Consider the following 18,769-nt stretch of genomic DNA (forward strand, 5'->3'; position numbering starts at 1 on the left):
CACGCAAGCCACGATATCATGTGCTTCATCGACTGGGGAATACAACCACACTTTCACTCCAAGTTTGAACCAAGTTACGAATGGTCCTCAGTCCTGCGATTACCAGCGGCTCCATGTGGTAAGCTATCTGCAGCAGCGTTGGCATACAGTTGATGTCTTCGGCGCTGCTCTTGCAACACTCTTCGTATTTAGTCATACAGTTGATACTCCCATCACCACTTAAGCTTCAACCACACCAAAGCGTGCAGATCGCCATCGCCGGCGCAAAGGCCAATGACAGGTCGCGTGAACTGTCATAAGTCGCGCGACCTGTCGTAAGTCGCGCGACCTGTCATAAGTCGCGCGACCTGTCATAAGTCGCGCGACCTGTCATAAGTCGCGCGACCTGTCATAAGTCGCGCGACCTGTCATAAGTCGCGCGACCTGTCATAAGTCGCGCGACCTGTCATAAGTCGCGCGACCTGTCATTCGTCTTTGATCACACCGCGATGGCGATCTGCACGCGTTGGTGTGGTTGAAGCTTTACTCCTAGTCTCTGCCTAGTAAATGGTACTAAAGCCTGGTCTGGTTCGCAATCACTGCGGGCGCCCGTCGCACAGTCGCGACAGCAATATAATTACGCGCGAGTGATAAGGATGGGTAGCTTGGGGTCATTGGACAAAATTCTACGTGCTCACGGACCAGGCTTTAGTACGTAGTTGCTAGAATGTTCCTCACTCACCAGGTTCCGCCATCCTGTAGATGGAAGCGACGGTCTCTATCTCGGCCACCAGCGGCTCCATGTGGTAAGCTATCTGCAGCAGCGTGGGCATGCAGTTGATGTCTTCCGAACTGCTCTTGCAACATTCCTCGTATGTAGTCATACAGTTGATACTTCGATCGTCACCTACTTTATGTCACTGGCTCACTGGCTGGTACAGTCCTGTAGTTGCTAGAATGTTCCTTTCACTTACCAGGATCCGCCCTCTTGTAGATGGGTGGTGACAATCTCAATTTTCAGGAACCAAGAGTGGGGTTCCGAGGTGCGCTAAATACAGCGTCGACATACTATTGATTCTACCATAGGCCTCTATCTCGGCACCCAGCGGCTCCATGTGATATGCTATTTGCAGCAGCGTTGGCATACAGTCTTTGAAACCAGGACTTTCAAAGGGGCTTTGAATATAATACAACAGTGTAGGCATACAATTTAATCTTCTATGTCCACCAACTTTTGTCTGGTACAAAATCCTTAATTTATTTATTTATTTATTTATTTAAGGCTCACAAAACAAGTTACAGTCATATTCAGGCACAGATAATATTCCATAGATTAATCTAAACCGCAACTCTTAAACATGATGTGTGCACAGAATGAATTGAAAATGATGAAATAAAGAGGGTATAGCCTGACCAGGAATATAAAAACCCTGGCATAGAGGCGCGTCAATTGCATTTGATAGTGCAACACTGAGTACAGTCGTACCTGTGTTAAATTAATAGGCTAACTTTATGTATCAGGATTCAGGATTAGTACGGGCTAATTTGATATTTTCATAAATTAACGAAAAAATATTATTATAGGTAACCTGGTTTAAATAAATTAAATGAAACCATCAATCGAGCTAGTAGGATTTATTTTATTATTCATCAATAATCAAATTCAGAACTTGAATATTCAACTGCAATGTTTGCTCATGAACGCTTCAAACTCGGTACTTCTTTCCCAATTCCATAAAATTCAACACTTAGAAGTGACAAACATTTTTAAAATAGGTAGTTGAAACAAACCACAGCTAATTTTCATAGTGGACTGTACTATGCGATAAACATGTCAGTCAATTTGACAACCTTTGTCGGAAACATTATTCAATGAAAATATTGTCCGAACCCTTAGTATTTCTCTTCGACAAATACTTTAACACATTGTGAACCACTTTTCTTTTACGACTATAAAAAGATTTTAGCAATTTAATTCACAAAATCAATTGCGCACATTTAAAATAAAGTTTGTTTACACTTTGACAGCAATAGACTGACATGCAAGGTGACATGTCAATGAAGTTTTCAGTTACTGTTGCCATTAAAAGAAATTAGTACCATTAGTTTTCCGCAACATGGCGAGGGTTTTTATGTTCCTGGTCGGGCTATAAGTAGTGTTAGTTTAACTTATTTTATGCTTAGTATTTAATGTTAATAAGTGTTATTAAAGTTTACAAAGGACAACTTGACTTTATATTCAGGATATCTCTCCTGAATTTGGACAGCTTAGAACATAATATGTCCAAAGAAGAGTGTTCAGTGACAGTGTCATTATAAAGTCTGCACATTCTGGTTAGGGGTCATCCATAAAGTACGTCACACGTAAAGAGGGGGGGAGGGGGTTGACAAAGTGTGACATGGTGTGACAAGGGGTGGGAGGGGTCCTAAGTTTCGTGACATCACATTTCAATTGTTTTAAATATTTGATATAATGTTGATTTCATAAAAAATGTACTTAATTTAAATGGAAATAAAACTAATTTCCGAACTGCTGTTAATTTAATAATTTTTCGATGTGAAATTGCAAAACATGTGACGTCACACTAGGGAGGGGGGGGTCTCAGAAATGTGACCACCTGTGACAAGGACGGAGGGGGGGTCAAAAAATCATGAAATTCGTGTGACGTACTTTATGGATGGCCCCTTATAGGGTTGTAAAAAGAGGTATTGTTTTTGTAGACTTGGAGCGAAAATAATTTTTTGATAGGGTTTCGGGATTTGTAATGAATGTTAAAATTAAGAAGGGAAAGAAGATTTGGTGAATCAAGTTCAGAGTGCAAAATCTTGTGCAGACAGACCAGTTCAAGACATTCACGTCTGGAGGCCAGAGACGTCATTTTGAAGCGCTGTAGCCTTGCCCTGTATGACCTATATTCGCGACCCAAACCCAATCTGAAGCAAAGAATATTCAGAAACTTTCTTTGGACACCCTCAATTCGGTCCGAGTGAACATTATAGAATGGCGACCAGATTACACAACCATACTCCAAGATGCTTCTGATCAGTGAGTAGTATAGGCATATAAGGGTAGATTGGTTCTTGAAGTCCCTTGTAGAACGTGTGACAACGCCAAGGAGTTGAGTACATTTGGAGACAATATGGTCGTAATGACAACGAAATGAAAGACCCTCGTCAAAGTACACCCCCAGGTCTCTGACAACGGATTCGCGTCTTAATACAAATCCGTGTAGAGAATAATCATAATATGTTTTATTTTTAGAAGTACCAAAAGATATAACAAGGTAATTGTTGGTATTTAAGAACATATGGTTATCAGAACACCACTTGGCCACCAATGACAAGTTCCTCTGCAGTTCAGAACAGTTTCCAAGATCATTAATTTCTAAGAAAATTTTGAGATCATCAGCGTAGAGCAAGCAGGGAACCGTTAGTTGTTCAGCCAGGTCATTGATGAAAATCGAGAATAGCAACGGTCCCAGATGCGAGCCTTGCGGAACACCGGAGGTGATCGCTGTCGGCGATGAAAGATGCCCATGTACACTTACTATTTGACTCCTATTATCCAGATACGATTCTAGCCAGCGCAGTAGACTGCCGTGGACACCATAACCCTTGAGCTTCCGACAAAGTATGAAGTGATTTACCTTGTCAAATGCCTTAGAGAAGTCCGTGTAAATGGAGTCCCCGAGCAAAGGCCGAGCAGAGATAGTTCTTGTATTCTAAAAGATTACTCACTGTCGATCTTTTCTCGATGAACCCATGCTGGCGAGGGGACAGATGTTGCTTGAAGAAAGAATAGAGAATGCCATAAGTCACAGATTCGAATAACTTATTCTAGAATGTTCCTTGGACTCACCAGGTTCCGCCATCCTGTAGATGGAAGCGACGGTCTCTATCTCGGCAAGCAGCGGCTCCATGTGGTAAGCTATCTGCAGCAGCGTGGGCATGCAGTTGATGTCTTCCGAACTGCTCTTGCGACATTCTTCGTATGTAGTCATACAGTTGATACTCCCATCACCACTTAAGCTTCAACCACACCAAAGCGTGCAGATCGCCATCGCCGGCGCAAAGGCCAATGACAGGTCGCGTGAACTGTCATAAGTCGCGCGACCTGTCATTGGCCTTTGATCACACCGCGATGGCGATCTGCACGCGTTGGTGTGGTTGAAGCTTTACTCCTAGTCTCTGCCTAGTAAATGGTACTAAAGCCTGGTCTGGCTCGCATTCACTGCGGGCGCCCGTCGCACAGTCGCGACAGCAATATAATTACGCGCGAGTGATAAGGATGGGTAGCTTGGGGTCATTGGACAAAATTCTACGTGCTCACGGACCAGGCTTTAGTACGTAGTTGCTAGAATGTTCCTAACTTACCAGGTTCCGCCACCCTGTAGATGGAAGCGACGGTTTCTATCTCAGCAACCAATGGCTCCATGTGGTAAGCTATCTGCAGCAGCGTGGGCATGCAGTTGATGTCTTCGGCGCTGCTCTTGCAACACTCTTCGTATATCTCAGTAGCTGATAGACGGTATTGGAGAAGGTACCGTCTGATGACTTCCCTGGCAGCCTAGTCGAAGATGATAGTTTGTTTAGTTAAGGGACATTCATTTCCATTTATACATAATTTTATTGTAACCGCATGTACAGTCGCGGAATGAAAAGGTTCGTCACCTTAGTGTCGGTTTTCGCTTGCACTAGGTACTGTAAGAGTCAAACCTGCCAACATAACAGTGCAAGAAACAGTGCTGCTAACATTTAAATAAATGTGACGTTTGCTAACGAAGAAGGTTTTGCTTATTTTTCTGTCCCATCAGTGCAATATGTTACAAAATGTATTTTTTTTTATTTAATAGAAATAATAATGGCAGGTTGAACCAACAAGAAGGTTTTAGTTCAATCATAATAATCTTCTTGACAAGATAAATGTCAAACAACTTTAATCTGAATAATTTTGAACTTTACTGACTAACAGTTAAAGATTATTTTGTCTAACTCGAGATTATTCTGTAACATAGTTTCAAAAGGTAATATGTGCTCGCGATTCGTTGAAGGAATCAATTTGAAAACTGACGAACCTTTTCATTCCGCGACTGTACATTATTAAGATCTTCCTTGGCTCTCACGATTCGAGATGTGTGAGAAGAGCGGAGCTGTGCGGAGCACAGAAGAGAAGTGGAAATAATGAAATCTGATTGGTTATTCAAAACACTTCTCTGCTCCGCTCTGCCTAGGTAGAAACCGGGTCTCACAATTAATCACTTGCCTCTCTAACTGCCGTAACTGACATTGAGCAAAATGCTCAGGGGATAAGACAGATCGATTCGTTTTGCAAAATTGATTAAGATGGTGTAGATAACTCAGTTTCGAAAAAAATTTCAGATACATCAGTTAGAGAGGTAAGCGACGAATTAACCCTTTGATTGAGGGTAATTTACAAACCAAGAAGATAAAAACGAACATAAAATTCAAGGAAGAATGCAATTCAGGAATATTTTTTTACTAGCTGACCCGGCGAACTTTGTTCCGCCTTAATGGCAATAAATAAGCAGACTTTTTTTTTAATTTCGAACGGGATAAAAAGTATCCTATGTCCTTCTCCTGGCTCTAAACTACCTCCCTGACAATTTTCAGCTAAATCGGTTCAGCCGTTCTTGAGTTATAAGTGGAGTAACTAACACGACTTTCTTTTATATACACCGTGTTACTTTGCATTCTTGCCATATTCACAGAGATAAAAGTAGGGAACAATACCTATTATTTAAGATAAACAAGAGACTCCCATAAAGAAAGTACACTAAGATTTTAGTAAATTTGGTTTTTCAGTACAAATTGGAATAAACCAATTTTGTCTCGCACGTTCTACAGGTGCAAGTGGAATAAACCTAGTGGGCGTGGCCTAGTTCTTAATAATCTGTTGATTTATGGCTCTGGGTACCAGCCTTTTTATCCAGTCATAATAATTATTTTAAAATACTCTTCAGTTGATTTTAGATTTTCCTTTCTACTTTACGGGCTTAGGACCGTCAAAAGTACGTACCTAATAATTATTAGGGTTTTAATTAATTTATAACATTGTACCCTATTTTTACAAATTAATAAATTAAGTATGAAATGAAATCACCTTATTCACAATAATTAACTATTTATTTATAAGTTCCTACTTACAAAGTTTACGTACTGCGAAGCAAGTGTTCAAAGTGTCCTCCGTTCTGATCATCTGATGAAGGCACAGTCTACGGCGAAGCGTAGATTTTTCGCTTTAGTTTTCGCAACACATAAACTTTTTGTCTCACAGTTTCACTAAAACAATCCTTTCATCTCTCCTTTCACTGTTTATCTCTTCTGCGCATACTAGTCATTTCAAGTCACTCCAAAAATCCATTGGGGTCAGGTCCGAGGATCGTGGTGGCCAAGCTACTGGACCCCTCGTCCAATCCACTGTTCACCAAACGTATTATAAGCGCACTTGACGTCCTTATTGTGGGGGGAGCACCATCCTGCTGGTAGTAGAGCATTTGGTGTAACGCTAAGGGCACGTCATCAAGCATTTCGTCTAAGACGTCTTGCAGACACTCCAAGCACCATTTTGATTAAATTATTCGTTGTTTGAATACGCTTCAGACATTTTTGTATTATTTATAACGTGATTTGTGATTGATGGATTTCTCAGTTTTTTACAAGTGTCAAAAAGACATTTTAAAGACAATAGATTGCAATAGATATTTAAAAATACAATAAAAAGTAAAAAAGTCTCCATCGCCATCGCCAACAAGTGATGTGCATGCGTTACGATAATTAGTGGTGTGTTTAACAGATTGTCGATAAAATAAAATACTCAAGATTAAAAAACAAAATTTTCGTGCATTATTTTTTTACGGATTTGTGTTCAGTATCAGTAATATAGTAACCTCTGTAAATATGGCAAGAATGCAAAGTAACACCCTGTATATAGATAGTGTGGGTTGGGAACTTACCTCATAAACCAGTCCCCGACTGTGCATTCCGTCGCCCAGCGAGTGGTTGAAAGCAAACCGATACAACCGCCGGTAGTGCGAGCCCGCACGTGCTAACGCCGCGCTGTAGCGACGGAGGCGGGGCTTAGACACGCCCTCTAAGACCACGCCTTCTGAGAGAGAGAGGGCGTCTGTTTCCTCGTTGTAGGGAAATGAGCTAGTTTCGACGCCAACTGGAAGGAATTTTATTTCAAATCTCACAACTCGCGTGAAATAAGACTGACAGCATAAAAGCGCCAGCGCAGTGCTATAGCGACAGAGGCGGGGCCGCGACACGCCTTCTAAGACCACGCCCTCTGCCAGAGATAGGGCGTCTGTTTGCTCGTTGTAGGGAAATGAGCTGGTCTCAACGCCGACTGGAAGATATTTCGCCTCATTTATTAATATAATAAACTAAATATTTATCTAAACACTTCCCAAGTGTATATTTATAATACACGGTATTTTATACAGCGGCTATATTATAGATTAATACGTAAATTCCTTTATTTAAGGCACTATCTCCGCGAGGGACGGGGCGTCTGACTCTTTGTTATACGGAATCAAATCAAATCTCACATAAAATCAATCACATAATAGACTGAGAGCTTAGATAATATGTATGAGCCCAGCGCAGCGCTGTAGCGTCTACACGCTACGTAGGCCGCGACACGCCTTCTAAGACCACGCCCTCTGCGAGAGAGCGAGCGTCTGTTTCCTCGTCGTATGGTAAGGAGCTGGTCTCGACGCCGCGCCGACTAGCTAGCTTGCTAGCGTCTACCCTGACAAGATCTTATTTTAAATTTCAAAGCAAATCAATCGCGAGGAAACAGAAAGAACGCTCTCAGCGTCTGTAGTGCGAGCCCGCGCGTGCTAACGCCGCGCTGTAGCGACGGAGGCGCGGTCGAGACACGCCTTCTAAAACCACGCCCTCTGCGAAAGAGAGAGCGTCTGTTTCCTCATTGTAGAGAAATGAGCTAGTTTCGACGCCAACTGAAAGAAATTTTTATTTAAAATTTCACAACTGTCGTAAACAAAGACTGACAGCATAAAAGCGCCAGCGCAGCGCTATAGCGACGGAGGCGGGGCCGCGACACGCCCTCTAAAACCACGCCTTCTGCCAGAGAGAGAGCGTCTGTTTCTTCGTTGTAGGGAAATGAGCTGGTTTCGACGCCAACTAGAAGGTAATTATGCAAAATGTTACAAGAATCAATCGCGAGGAAAAAGACTGAGAGATAATGTGTAAGTATAGTGCGAGCCCGCATGTGCTAACGCCGCGCTGTAGCGACGGAGGCGGGGCTTAGACACGCCCTCTAAGACCACGCCTTCTGCCAGAGATAGGGCGTCTGTCTCCTCGTTGTAGGGAAACGAGCTATTTTCGACGCCAACTATAAGATAATAATGTAAAATCTTACAGCAATCTATCGCGAGGAAAAAGACTGAGATAATGTGTAAGTATATTATGATTCCGCCTAAGCTAGCGACGCAAGCCTTCCAAAACCACGCCCTCTGCGAGAGAGAGGGCGTCGGTTTCCTCGTTGTAGGGAAATAAGCTAGTTTCGACGCCGACTGGCGACGAGACGGCGACTATGATCGGTATTTATTTATGTACACATTTCCCTGTGTATTATAATACGCTAGCGGCTAAACTATAAAACTGTCTCCGCGAGTGACGGGGGTCTGACTCCTTGTTACAAGGAAACGAGCTACGACAAGATATTTTATCTCAAATCATAGCAATAAATCGCATGGAAAAAAGACTGCGAGAGAGAGGGCGTCTGTTTCCTCTTTGTAGGGAAACGAGCTGGTCTCGACGCCGACTGGAAAGTATTTTGTCTTATTTATTTAAATAGGAAGGAAACTAAATAAGATGAGCGTATTATAATGCGCTAGCGGCTAAACTATGGCACTGTCTCCGCGAGTGACGGGGGTCTGACTCTTTGTCCTGAGAAAACGAGCTGACTTCTAACCCTGCTACAAGATATTTTATTTCAAATCATAGCAATAAATCGCGTGGAAAAAAAATAGTGTCTATAGTACGAGCCCGCGCGTGCTAACGCCGCGCTGTAGCGACGGAGGCGGGGCTTAGACACGCCCTCTAAGACCACGCCCTCTGCCAGAGATAGGGCGTCTGTCTCCTCGTTGTAGGGGAACGAGCTGGTCTCAACGCCAACTGGAAGATATTTTGCTATATGAAACGACTATGATCGGTATTTATTTTATGTACACGTTTCCCTTTGTATTAGAATACGCTAGCGGCCAAACTATGGCACTGTTTGGCGAGTGACGGGGCGTCTGACTCCTTGTTACAAGGAAACGAGCTACGACAAGATATTTTATCTCAAATCATAGCAATAAATCGCGACTGGAAAGTATTTTGTCTTATTTATTTAAATAGGAAACTAAATAAGATGAGCGTATTATAATGCGCTAGCGGCTAAACTATGGCACTGTCTTCGCGAGTGACGGGGGTCTGACTCTTTGTCTTGAGAAAACGAGCTGACTTCTAACCCTACTACAAGATATTTTATTTCAAATCATAGCAATAAATCGCGTGAAAAAAGAAAGAGCGTCTATAGTACGAGCCCGCGCGTGCTAACGCCGCGCTGCTGTAGCGACGGAGGCGTGGCTTAGACACGCCCTCTAAGACCACGCCCTCTGCCAGAGATAGGGCGTCTGTCTCCTCGTTGTAGGGAAACGAGCTGGTTTCGACGCCAACTAGAAGGTAATTATGTAAAATGTTACAAGAATCAATCGCGAGGAAAAAGACTGAGAGATAATGTGTAAGTATAGTATGATTCCGCCCAAGCTAGCACAGCGCTGCACTGTAGTGACGCAAGCCTTCCAAAACCACGCCTTCTGCGAGAGAGAGGGCATCTGTTTCCTCGTTGTAGGGAAATGAGCTAGTTTCGACGCCAACTGAAAGATTTTTTTATTTAAAACCTCACAACTGTCGTAAAAAGACTGACAGCATAAAAGCGCCAGCGGAGCGCTGTAGCGACGGAGGCGGGATCGCGACACGCCGTCTAATACCACGCCCTCTGCCAAAGAGAGAGCGTCTGTCTCCTCGTTGTAGGGGAAGGAGCTGGTCTCTACACCGACTGGAAGATATTTTGCTATATGAAACGACTATGATCGGTTTTTATTTTATGTACACGTTTCCCTGTGTATTATAATACGCTAGCGGCCAAACTATGTGTTTCGCGAGTGACGGGGCGTGGGTCTGACTCCTTGTTACAAGGAAACGAGCTACGACAAGATATTTTATCTCAAATCAATCATAGCAATAAATCGCATGGAAAAAAAGAGCGTCTATAGTACGAGCCCGCTCGTGCTAACGCCGCGCTGTAGCGACGGAGGCGCGGCTTAGACACGCCTTCTAAGACCACGCCTTCTGCCAGAGATAGGGCGTCTGTCTCCTCGTTGTAGGGAAATGAGCTAGTTTCGACGCCAACTAGAAGGTAATTATGCAAAATGTTAAAGCCTGGTCCGTGAGCACGTAGAATTTTGTCCAGTGACCCCAAACTACCCATCCTTATCACCATTTGTTGCTGTCGCTCTCGCACACTCACTGCGGGCGCGGGTCGCACAGTCGCGACAGCAATATAATTACGCGCGAGCGATAAGGATGGGTAGCTTGGGGTCATTGGACAAAATTCTACGTGCTCACGGACCAGGCTTTACAAGAATAAATCGCGAGGAAAAAGACAAGATATAATATGTAAGTATAGTCCGAGCACGCGCGTGCTAACGCCGCGCTGTAGCGACGGAGGCGGGGCTTAGACACGCCCTCTAAGACCACGCCTTTTGCGAGAGATAGGGCGTCTGTCTCCTCGTTGTAGGGAAATGAGCTAGTTTCGACGCCAACTAGAAGGTAATTATGTAAAATCTTACAGCAATTTATCGCGAGGAAAAAGACTGAGAGATAATGTGTAAGTATAGTCCGAGCCCGCGCGTGCTAACGCCGCGCTGTAGCGACGGAGGCGGGGCTTAGACACGCCCTCTAAAACCACGCCCTCTGCCAGAGTTAGGGCGTCTGTCTCCTCGTTGTAGGGGAATGAGCTAGTCTCTACACCGACTGGAAGATATTTTGTCTTATTTATTTAAATAGGAAACTAAATAAGATGAGCGTATTATAATGCGCTAGCGGCTAAACTATGGCACTATCTCCGCGAGTGACGGGGGTCTGACTCTTTGTCCTGAGAGAACGAGCTGACTTCTAACCCTACTACAAGATATTTTATTTCAAATCATAGCAATAAATCGCGTGGAAAAAGAAAGAGCGTCAAAAGTGCGAGCCCGCGTGTGCTAACGCCGCGCTGTAGCGACAGAGGCGCGGCCGCGACACGCCCTCTAAGACCACGCCTTCTGAGAGAGAGAGGGCGTCTGTTTCCTCGTTGTAGGGAAACGAGCTGGTCTCGACGCCAACTAGAAGGTAATTATGCAAAATGTTACAAGAATCAATCGCGAGGAAAAAGACTGAGAGATAATGTGTAAGTATAGTATGATTCCGCCCAAGCTAGCACAGCGCTGCTCTGTAGTGACGCAAGCCTTCCAAAACCACGCCTTCTGCGAGAGAGAGGGGGTCTGTCTCCTCGTTGTAGGGAAACGAGCTAGTTTCGACGCCAACTAGAAGATAATAATGTAAAAGCTTACAGCAATTTATCGCGAGGAAAAAGACAGACATAATGTGTAAGTATAGTATGATTCCGCCCAAGCTAGCACAGCGCTGCACTGTAGTGACGCAAGCCTTCCATAAATCACGCCTTCTGCGAGAGAGAGGGGGTCTGTCTCCTCGTTGTAGGGAAACGAGCTAGTTTCGACGCCGACTGGAAAATATTTTGTCTTAATTATTTAAATAGGAAACTAAATAAGATGAGCGTATTATAATGGACTAGCGGCTAAATTATAGCACTGTCTTCGCGAGTGACGGGGGTCTGACTCTTTGTCCTGAGAGAACGAGCTGACTTCTAACCCTACTACAAGATATTTTATTTCAAATCATAGCAATAAATCGCGTGGAAAAAGAAAGAGCGTCAATAGTGCGAGCCCGCGTGTGCTAACGCCGCGCTGTAGCGACAGAGGCGCGGCCGCGACACGCCCTCTAAGACCACGCCTTCTGAGAGAGAGAGGGCGTCTGTTTCCTCGTTGTAGGGAAACGAGCTGGTCTCGACGCCAACTAGAAGGTAATTATGCAAAATGTTACAAGAATCAATCGCGAGGAAAAAGACTGAGAGATAATGTGTAAGTATAGTATGATTCCGCCCAAGCTAGCACAGCGCTGCTCTGTAGTGACGCAAGCCTTCCAAAACCACGCCTTCTGCGAGAGAGAGGGGGTCTGTCTCCTCGTTGTAGGGAAACGAGCTAGTTTCGACGCCAACTAGAAGATAATAATGTAAAAGCTTACAGCAATTTATCGCGAGGAAAAAGACAGACATAATGTGTAAGTATAGTATGATTCCGCCCAAGCTAGCACAGCGCTGCACTGTAGTGACGCAAGCCTTCCAAAACCACGCCTTCTGCGAGGCGTCTGTCTCCTCGTTGTAGGGAAATGAGCTAGTCTCTACGCCGACTGGAAGATATTTTGTCTTATTTATTTAAATAGGAAACTAAATAAGATGAGCGTATTATAATGCGCTAGCGGCTAAACTATGGCACTGTCTCCGCGAGTGACGGGGGTCTGACTCCTTGTCCTGATAAAACGAGCTGATTTTTAACCCTGCTACAAGATATTTCATTTCAAATCATAGCAATAAATCGCGTGGAAAAAGAAAGAGCATCTATAGTACGAGCCCGCGCGTGCTAACGCCGCGCTGTAGCGACGGAGGCGGGGCTTAGACACGCCCTCTAAGACCACACCCTCCGCGAGAAAGAGAGCGTCTGTCTCCTCGTTGTAGGGGAATGAGCTGGTCTCTACACCGACTGGAAGATATTTTGCTATATGAAACGACTATGATCGGTATTTATTTTATGTACACGTGTCCTTGTGTATTAGAATACGCTAGCGGCCAAACTATGGCACTGTTTCGCGAGTGACGGGGCGTCTGACTCCTTGTTATAAAGAAACGAGCTACGACAAGATATTTTATTTCAAATCATAGCAATAAATCGCATAGAAAAAAAATACTGCGAGAGAGAGGGCGTCTGTTTCCTCGTTGTAGTTTCGACGCCGACTGGAAAGTATTTTGTCTACGCCAACTAGAAGGTAATTATGTAAAATGTTACAAGAATCAATCGCGAGGAAAAAGACAGAGATATGTGTAAGTATGGTATGATTCCGCCCAAGCTAGCACAGCGCTGCACTGTAGTGACGCAAGCCTTCCAAAACCACGCCTTCTGCGAGAGAGAGGGGGTCTGTCTCCTCGTTGTAGGGAAATGAGCTAGTTTTGACGAAAACTGAAAGAAATTTTTATTTAAAATTTCACAACTGTCGTAAAAAAAGACTGACAGCATAAAAGCGCCAGCGCAGCGCTATAGCGACAGAGGCGGGATCGCGACACGCCCTCTAAGACCACGCCCTCTGCCAGAGATAGGGCGTCTGTCTCCTCGTTGTAGGGAAATGAGCTAGTTTCGACGCCAACTAGAAGGTAATTATGCAAAATGTTACAAGAATCAATCGCGAGGAAAAAGACTGAGATATGTGTAAGTATGGTATGATTCCGGCCAAGCTAGCACAGCGCTGTAGCGACGTAAATCTCCCAAAACCACGCCCTCTGCGAAAGAGAGAGCGTCTGTCTCCTCGTTGTAGGGAAATGAGCTAGTTTCGACGCCAACTGAAAGAATTTTTTATTTAAATCTCACAACTCGCGTGAAATAAGACTGACAGCATAAAAGCGCCAGCGCAGCACTGTAGCGACGGAGGCGGGGCTTCGACACGCCTTCTAAGGCCACGCCCTCCGCGAGAGAGAGGTCTAATTTGTAATGGGAGAAAACTGGCTAAAACTAGTCAGTCTGCACAAATAAGATGTGCGAGAAGTCATATGCGGCGGTGGACGAGGATCGAACTAACGACTCTCGAATAGGCTAGTTTCCTAAAAAAATTTTTTAGTCCGTCATGTTTAATATCAAAAAATATTGGACACATATATTTTTATTTGTCAATCTAACAAATAATTACATAGTTATGGTGCGTTGAAGTTCCGCACGACGTCACAACGTGCGGCACCTTTATGCACGCATTGACGTCACAGGCCTCTTCTTATGAACTTTGGCGCGCTTTATCTCTTTAAATTTTCATTAGTTTGAAAAAGTGAAAAATACGTGTAGAGTATTTTTTGATAAGTTAACTGACGGACTAATTAAAACTCTTGCTTTTTGACCCAGGAAACAACATCCCTATTGGCGGTCTAGATAATTATGTATTTGTTATTAGAGCTAATACAGTCAGCGCCAAATAGTTCGTAAAGCCTAAAGTGGCCAGTAACAAAAACGTAATGCGAACTTATTGGCTACTTTGGGTGTCACCAACTATTTGACGCCGACTGTACATGGTAAGAAGTCAAATACTCACTGATGAGGTACATGATATGCCGTATGAATTGTCTTTCCGACACGACCTTCAAGGAGTCCATTTTGTCTGCGTATATCCGTTTCCACAGCCCTAGTTCACGTGACGAGCTCGCGATCAGCTGTCGTTCGGTTATTGGGGGCAACTTTGCTGTAAAAAGATGAAAAATACTAAGATTGAAGAAAGAGTCAAAAGTGAACTAAGAGAAAGCATGGCAATTTTATATCTAGCCCATGTGGAATGGAAATCATTGAGGGAGGTGTATATTCAGCAGTGGCCATCCTGTGGCTGAAATGATGATGATAATGATGGCAATATTACATTTGTTTCTTTAGCTGATTTAGGGTTGGAACACTGATATTGAACATTTTGGCAACCTTTCCAAAAGGTAATCTTGTAATATTTCAAACTCTTCCTAGAAGAAGACAGAAAGTAAAGAAAACACTTACAAACAATCTCCCAGATATCGTTGGGCACGTCTTTGTCTATTTGTGTCGCCAGCTCCCAGATGTCGAGCGACTCGTCGTCTGTCTTCGCTCGGAACACCTCCTTCATGTCCAGCTTCTCATTTGTGCTTGTGAAAGACACCTGAAACATGGATGATAAAAAAACTGCATAATCAAGGATTGACATGCTCTGCCATGTTAGATCCTACTAATATTATAAATGTGAAAGTTTGTATGTCTGGATATCTAGATGTTTGTTACTCGTTGTTTGAACGGATTTTGACGAAACTTTACAGTATTATTGTTTATAACCCAGAATAACACATAGGCTATAATTTATGACAATATGTGACAAACTAAATTTCACGCGGGTGAATCCGCAGGCAAAAGCTAGTATTAGAAAAGGCTTAATAATATCTAACATGACATGGCTTTATCGAAACTGCATTCCCTGGCAGTTTCCTATTTCTGCCAGTTTATTTCAATGCCCAAAAATTCATCATCTCATTATCATATCAGGCTATAATTTTGCATACTTGATGAATATTTAGCAAGAAAGCTTACAAACCTTTATATTGGCCTCAGTATGTGGTGATGAGGGAATCTGTAGGTCTCTTGGGCCAGTGAGCCGAGTATAGTTCACCAAGCTTTCTGAATAAGGAGACAAGTGGGTGGAAGTCATGGATGCTAGAGACATAGGGCTCAGGAATGTCTTCACTTCTGACTTCTGTTGAGATGCTGTATCAGCTAGCACTGAAACATTACATTGAAAAAAATACTCTAATTTAGAATATTATGGTTTCTAATAAAACAACAAAAAGAACTCTAGCATGGCAAATAGGGATGTTTCCTGCGTAAAAAAGCAAGTTTTAATTAGTCCGTCAGTTAGCTTATATCAAAAACTCCTCAACACCTATTTTTCACTTTTTAAAACTAATGAAAATGTAAAGAGATAAAGCGTACCAAAGTTCTAAAGAAAAGGCCCGTGACGTCAGTGAGTGCGTAAAATTGCAGCACTTTGTGACGTCGCGCGGAACTTCAACGCACTATAACTTTTTAATTATTTGTTTGATTGACAATTAAAAATATACGTGTGCAATAGCTTTTTATACTAAAATTGACAGACTAAAAAAATTTTTTTAGGTAAACTAGCCTATTGCCATTGGTAATGCTCACCTGACAAATAATTGAAAAAATAATTGTGTTAATATTTAATTTTAAGTTGGTAATTACTTTTATAATTTCAAATCAAGTCAAAAGATCATGTCAATAAAAACAGATCATGAAGCAGCTAAGTACATTTATTTTGGCCAATCACATTTGCTAACTTTTATCAATTAACTTACAAGCAGTTACTGCATCTTGTAAATTATTAAAAATTATATTAAACTTACAAGCTCTAGAATCGAAACTTTCTACAGTGTATTCGGTGTAAGTTTGAGAAATCTGGCTGTCCAGCATTCTTCCCTGGCGCCGCAGAGAGTATGGCAAATCGAACACATGAGATGGGAAGTAAGGATATGGCTGTGGAGATCCAAACACTTCACGAGGAGGTTTCGGTAGCATTTCATTGAATAGGCCAAATGAAAATGGACTCTGAAAGAAAACATAGGTTGTAGGCAAGATACTAAGTGTTCAAATATTGGTACAATAAGACAGATTACACGAAAAATATTACCTTGTACATTTCTGGGGACAAATCCTCCTTTACAGAATTACTCAATCCTACCAGGAATTTAAGCACACTATCAATGTTATCCTTATTTTCTCCAAAATCATGCCGTCGTATTGTACTTATAGCTTTTTTCAACTCCACGCATCTTTTATACTCTGCAACGTTCTTTGCGTTCTGATGAGAAACTAAGTAGAACGATAACAAATCAACCACTGGATCATTGTCACTGGTAGGTATTTCCTTCGTAGTTTTCTTCAGGATTATCTCATAAGCATGGGTCCGCATCTTGTTGGTGAGCCGTTTCTGTGATATACGGTTGTGGGAACAATATTTGGATGCAGTGTTACTGCACAATTCAGTGAGAAGGTCGAAAACTCCATCTTCAGGAGGTCCTTCTCCAGATGAGGCCATTTCTTTGAAACCTAAGATTAACCAGACTGTTAATTAATATAAATACATCACATGATATTTTTAATCGGCTTAATTATTTTATTTTCGCTTATTTACAATATTTTGTCTATTTTGTTGACAAAATAAAATTTGAAGGTTATATTTTGTTTGACAGTTATATTTTATATGAAAACAAATTTATTTAAATACCTACTTCGATTTTTTTATAATTTATAGTTTTTAATTAAACTATACACCTAATATGTTGAAGAATGCACATTTAATTTTAATTAAAATAGTATAAACTAATTAATAAATTAACCCTTGATTCGCGTACTAGCGTTCTTTCTATGAGCGTTCTAGAGCGTAAATTATATTAAAAAAAAAAGAATGTCACTGTCAAAAGCTACGGCCAGTCGGCGAACTGTCAAAATCATACAAAATAATCCTAACCTCAAAACAGGATTCCAAAAATATTGAAATTGAAGAAATAGGTACTATAAACCACCAGTAATTTCATAAATATTCTGTTGCGACGCAGATAAATTCAAAATGAACCAAGCAGATGTTTCAAAATTGGTGTCTAAACTGCGCATAAAGGTTCCCACTAGACATCGCAACTTAAAAAACGTGAAAGGCCCCGAAGGTAGACTAGATAAATTACGTAAAACTGTTACTGGCTTAATCAAATACGAAAGAATTGAATTAAATCATAACAGAGGCGATGAAGCTCGCCAGTACGCCGAGAGGGTCAGTATTACTTACTTGTATAATTATTAAAATTCCATGGGTATTTACCAACTTATTGACTTCTTACTTTGTTTCTGTTTTGCAGCTTATTTCAGAGGCGATCCGCTATGGGGACTGTCATAAACCAACTATGGATGTAGCGAATTTCTGGCTTCTTGAGAAAGAACTTGTTCATAAACTATTTAAAGTTTTGGTTCCACGATTTGAAAACTGCAACACAGCTTTCACAAGAATGTTGAATGCTCCCAGAGTACTTCCCAGCCGATGCAATGATAAAGTGGTGCTTGAATTGAGAGGGAATCCTTATCCTTCGCTGGTGAACAGGCAGTCAAATAACCGACAACTGATCCAAAATGTTTTACTGGATGCAGCCAAATATGACTACAGGCAATCAAAATATGCAGAAATGGCCGAAAAAATAGGCAAAGCAGAGGAGACCCAAGCATCAATGGCAACATCACAGGAGCCCTCAAAAACAAGTGCTGAGAGTAAAACACCTGAAAGTTAAAATAACACAATAATCCAGATTTTGAAATAACATAGAAATGTTTTTAGACAAGACATAACTTTCATTATCTGTAATTTCTATTTGCCATCAAAAGTTATTGGATGAAGCTTTATCTAAGTTTATAAACTAATATAATGATAATACATTCTAGTTTTAGAAAATTATGTATAAGACTTTTTATTTAAAACCCATAAAATAATATTGTCTGATTCTTCTGAACAATATTTTTTGTGGGAGTGACGCATTAAGTTTATTTTTAACCTAAATAATTTGAAGTAATGAAGACAATGCTGATAAACAAATTAAAATCGGGCCCAACTATCGGCCAACTAAAAATCGGTGGTCTGCGCTAGTTTTAGCATAATTTATTTTTTTGATAAGTTTATTATATTATTTATTTATTTATTTATTCATTTGCATTAACATATTCAGCACATACAGATATACATGCATTCATACATTGACCCTGTGAGGGTGTAGCAAAGTCACAATCATTTAATACTTAGTTAACATCTAACATTA

At 41.8% G+C, this 18,769-nt stretch overlaps 2 protein-coding genes across 2 annotated transcripts; one reads left to right on the forward strand and one right to left on the reverse strand.

The window, feature by feature from the left end:
* Positions 1 to 7,815: 7,815 nt before the first annotated feature.
* LOC135078358 (uncharacterized) lies at positions 7,816 to 17,144 on the reverse strand. The gene is made up of 13 exons (XM_063972956.1): positions 16,603 to 17,144; positions 16,319 to 16,520; positions 15,493 to 15,677; positions 14,928 to 15,066; positions 14,482 to 14,628; positions 11,738 to 11,800; positions 11,271 to 11,399; positions 10,297 to 10,425; positions 9,941 to 10,072; positions 9,558 to 9,689; positions 9,016 to 9,144; positions 8,017 to 8,148; positions 7,816 to 7,964 (listed from the first exon to the last, which is right to left on the reverse strand). The coding sequence occupies exons 1-13, from the start codon at positions 17,008 to 17,010 to the stop codon at positions 7,816 to 7,818; spliced, it is 2,076 nt and encodes a 691-aa protein (XP_063829026.1). The 5' UTR covers positions 17,011 to 17,144.
* A 256-nt stretch (positions 17,145 to 17,400) lies between these two features.
* Positions 17,401 to 18,411, forward strand: LOC135077914 (large ribosomal subunit protein bL17m). The gene is made up of 2 exons (XM_063972444.1): positions 17,401 to 17,739; positions 17,825 to 18,411. The coding sequence occupies exons 1-2, from the start codon at positions 17,542 to 17,544 to the stop codon at positions 18,245 to 18,247; spliced, it is 621 nt and encodes a 206-aa protein (XP_063828514.1). The 5' UTR covers positions 17,401 to 17,541; the 3' UTR covers positions 18,248 to 18,411.
* Positions 18,412 to 18,769: the final 358 nt, after the last annotated feature.

This window comes from Ostrinia nubilalis, chromosome 14, assembly GCF_963855985.1.
Source record: "Ostrinia nubilalis chromosome 14, ilOstNubi1.1, whole genome shotgun sequence".
Classification (NCBI taxonomy): domain Eukaryota; kingdom Metazoa; phylum Arthropoda; class Insecta; order Lepidoptera; family Crambidae; genus Ostrinia; species Ostrinia nubilalis.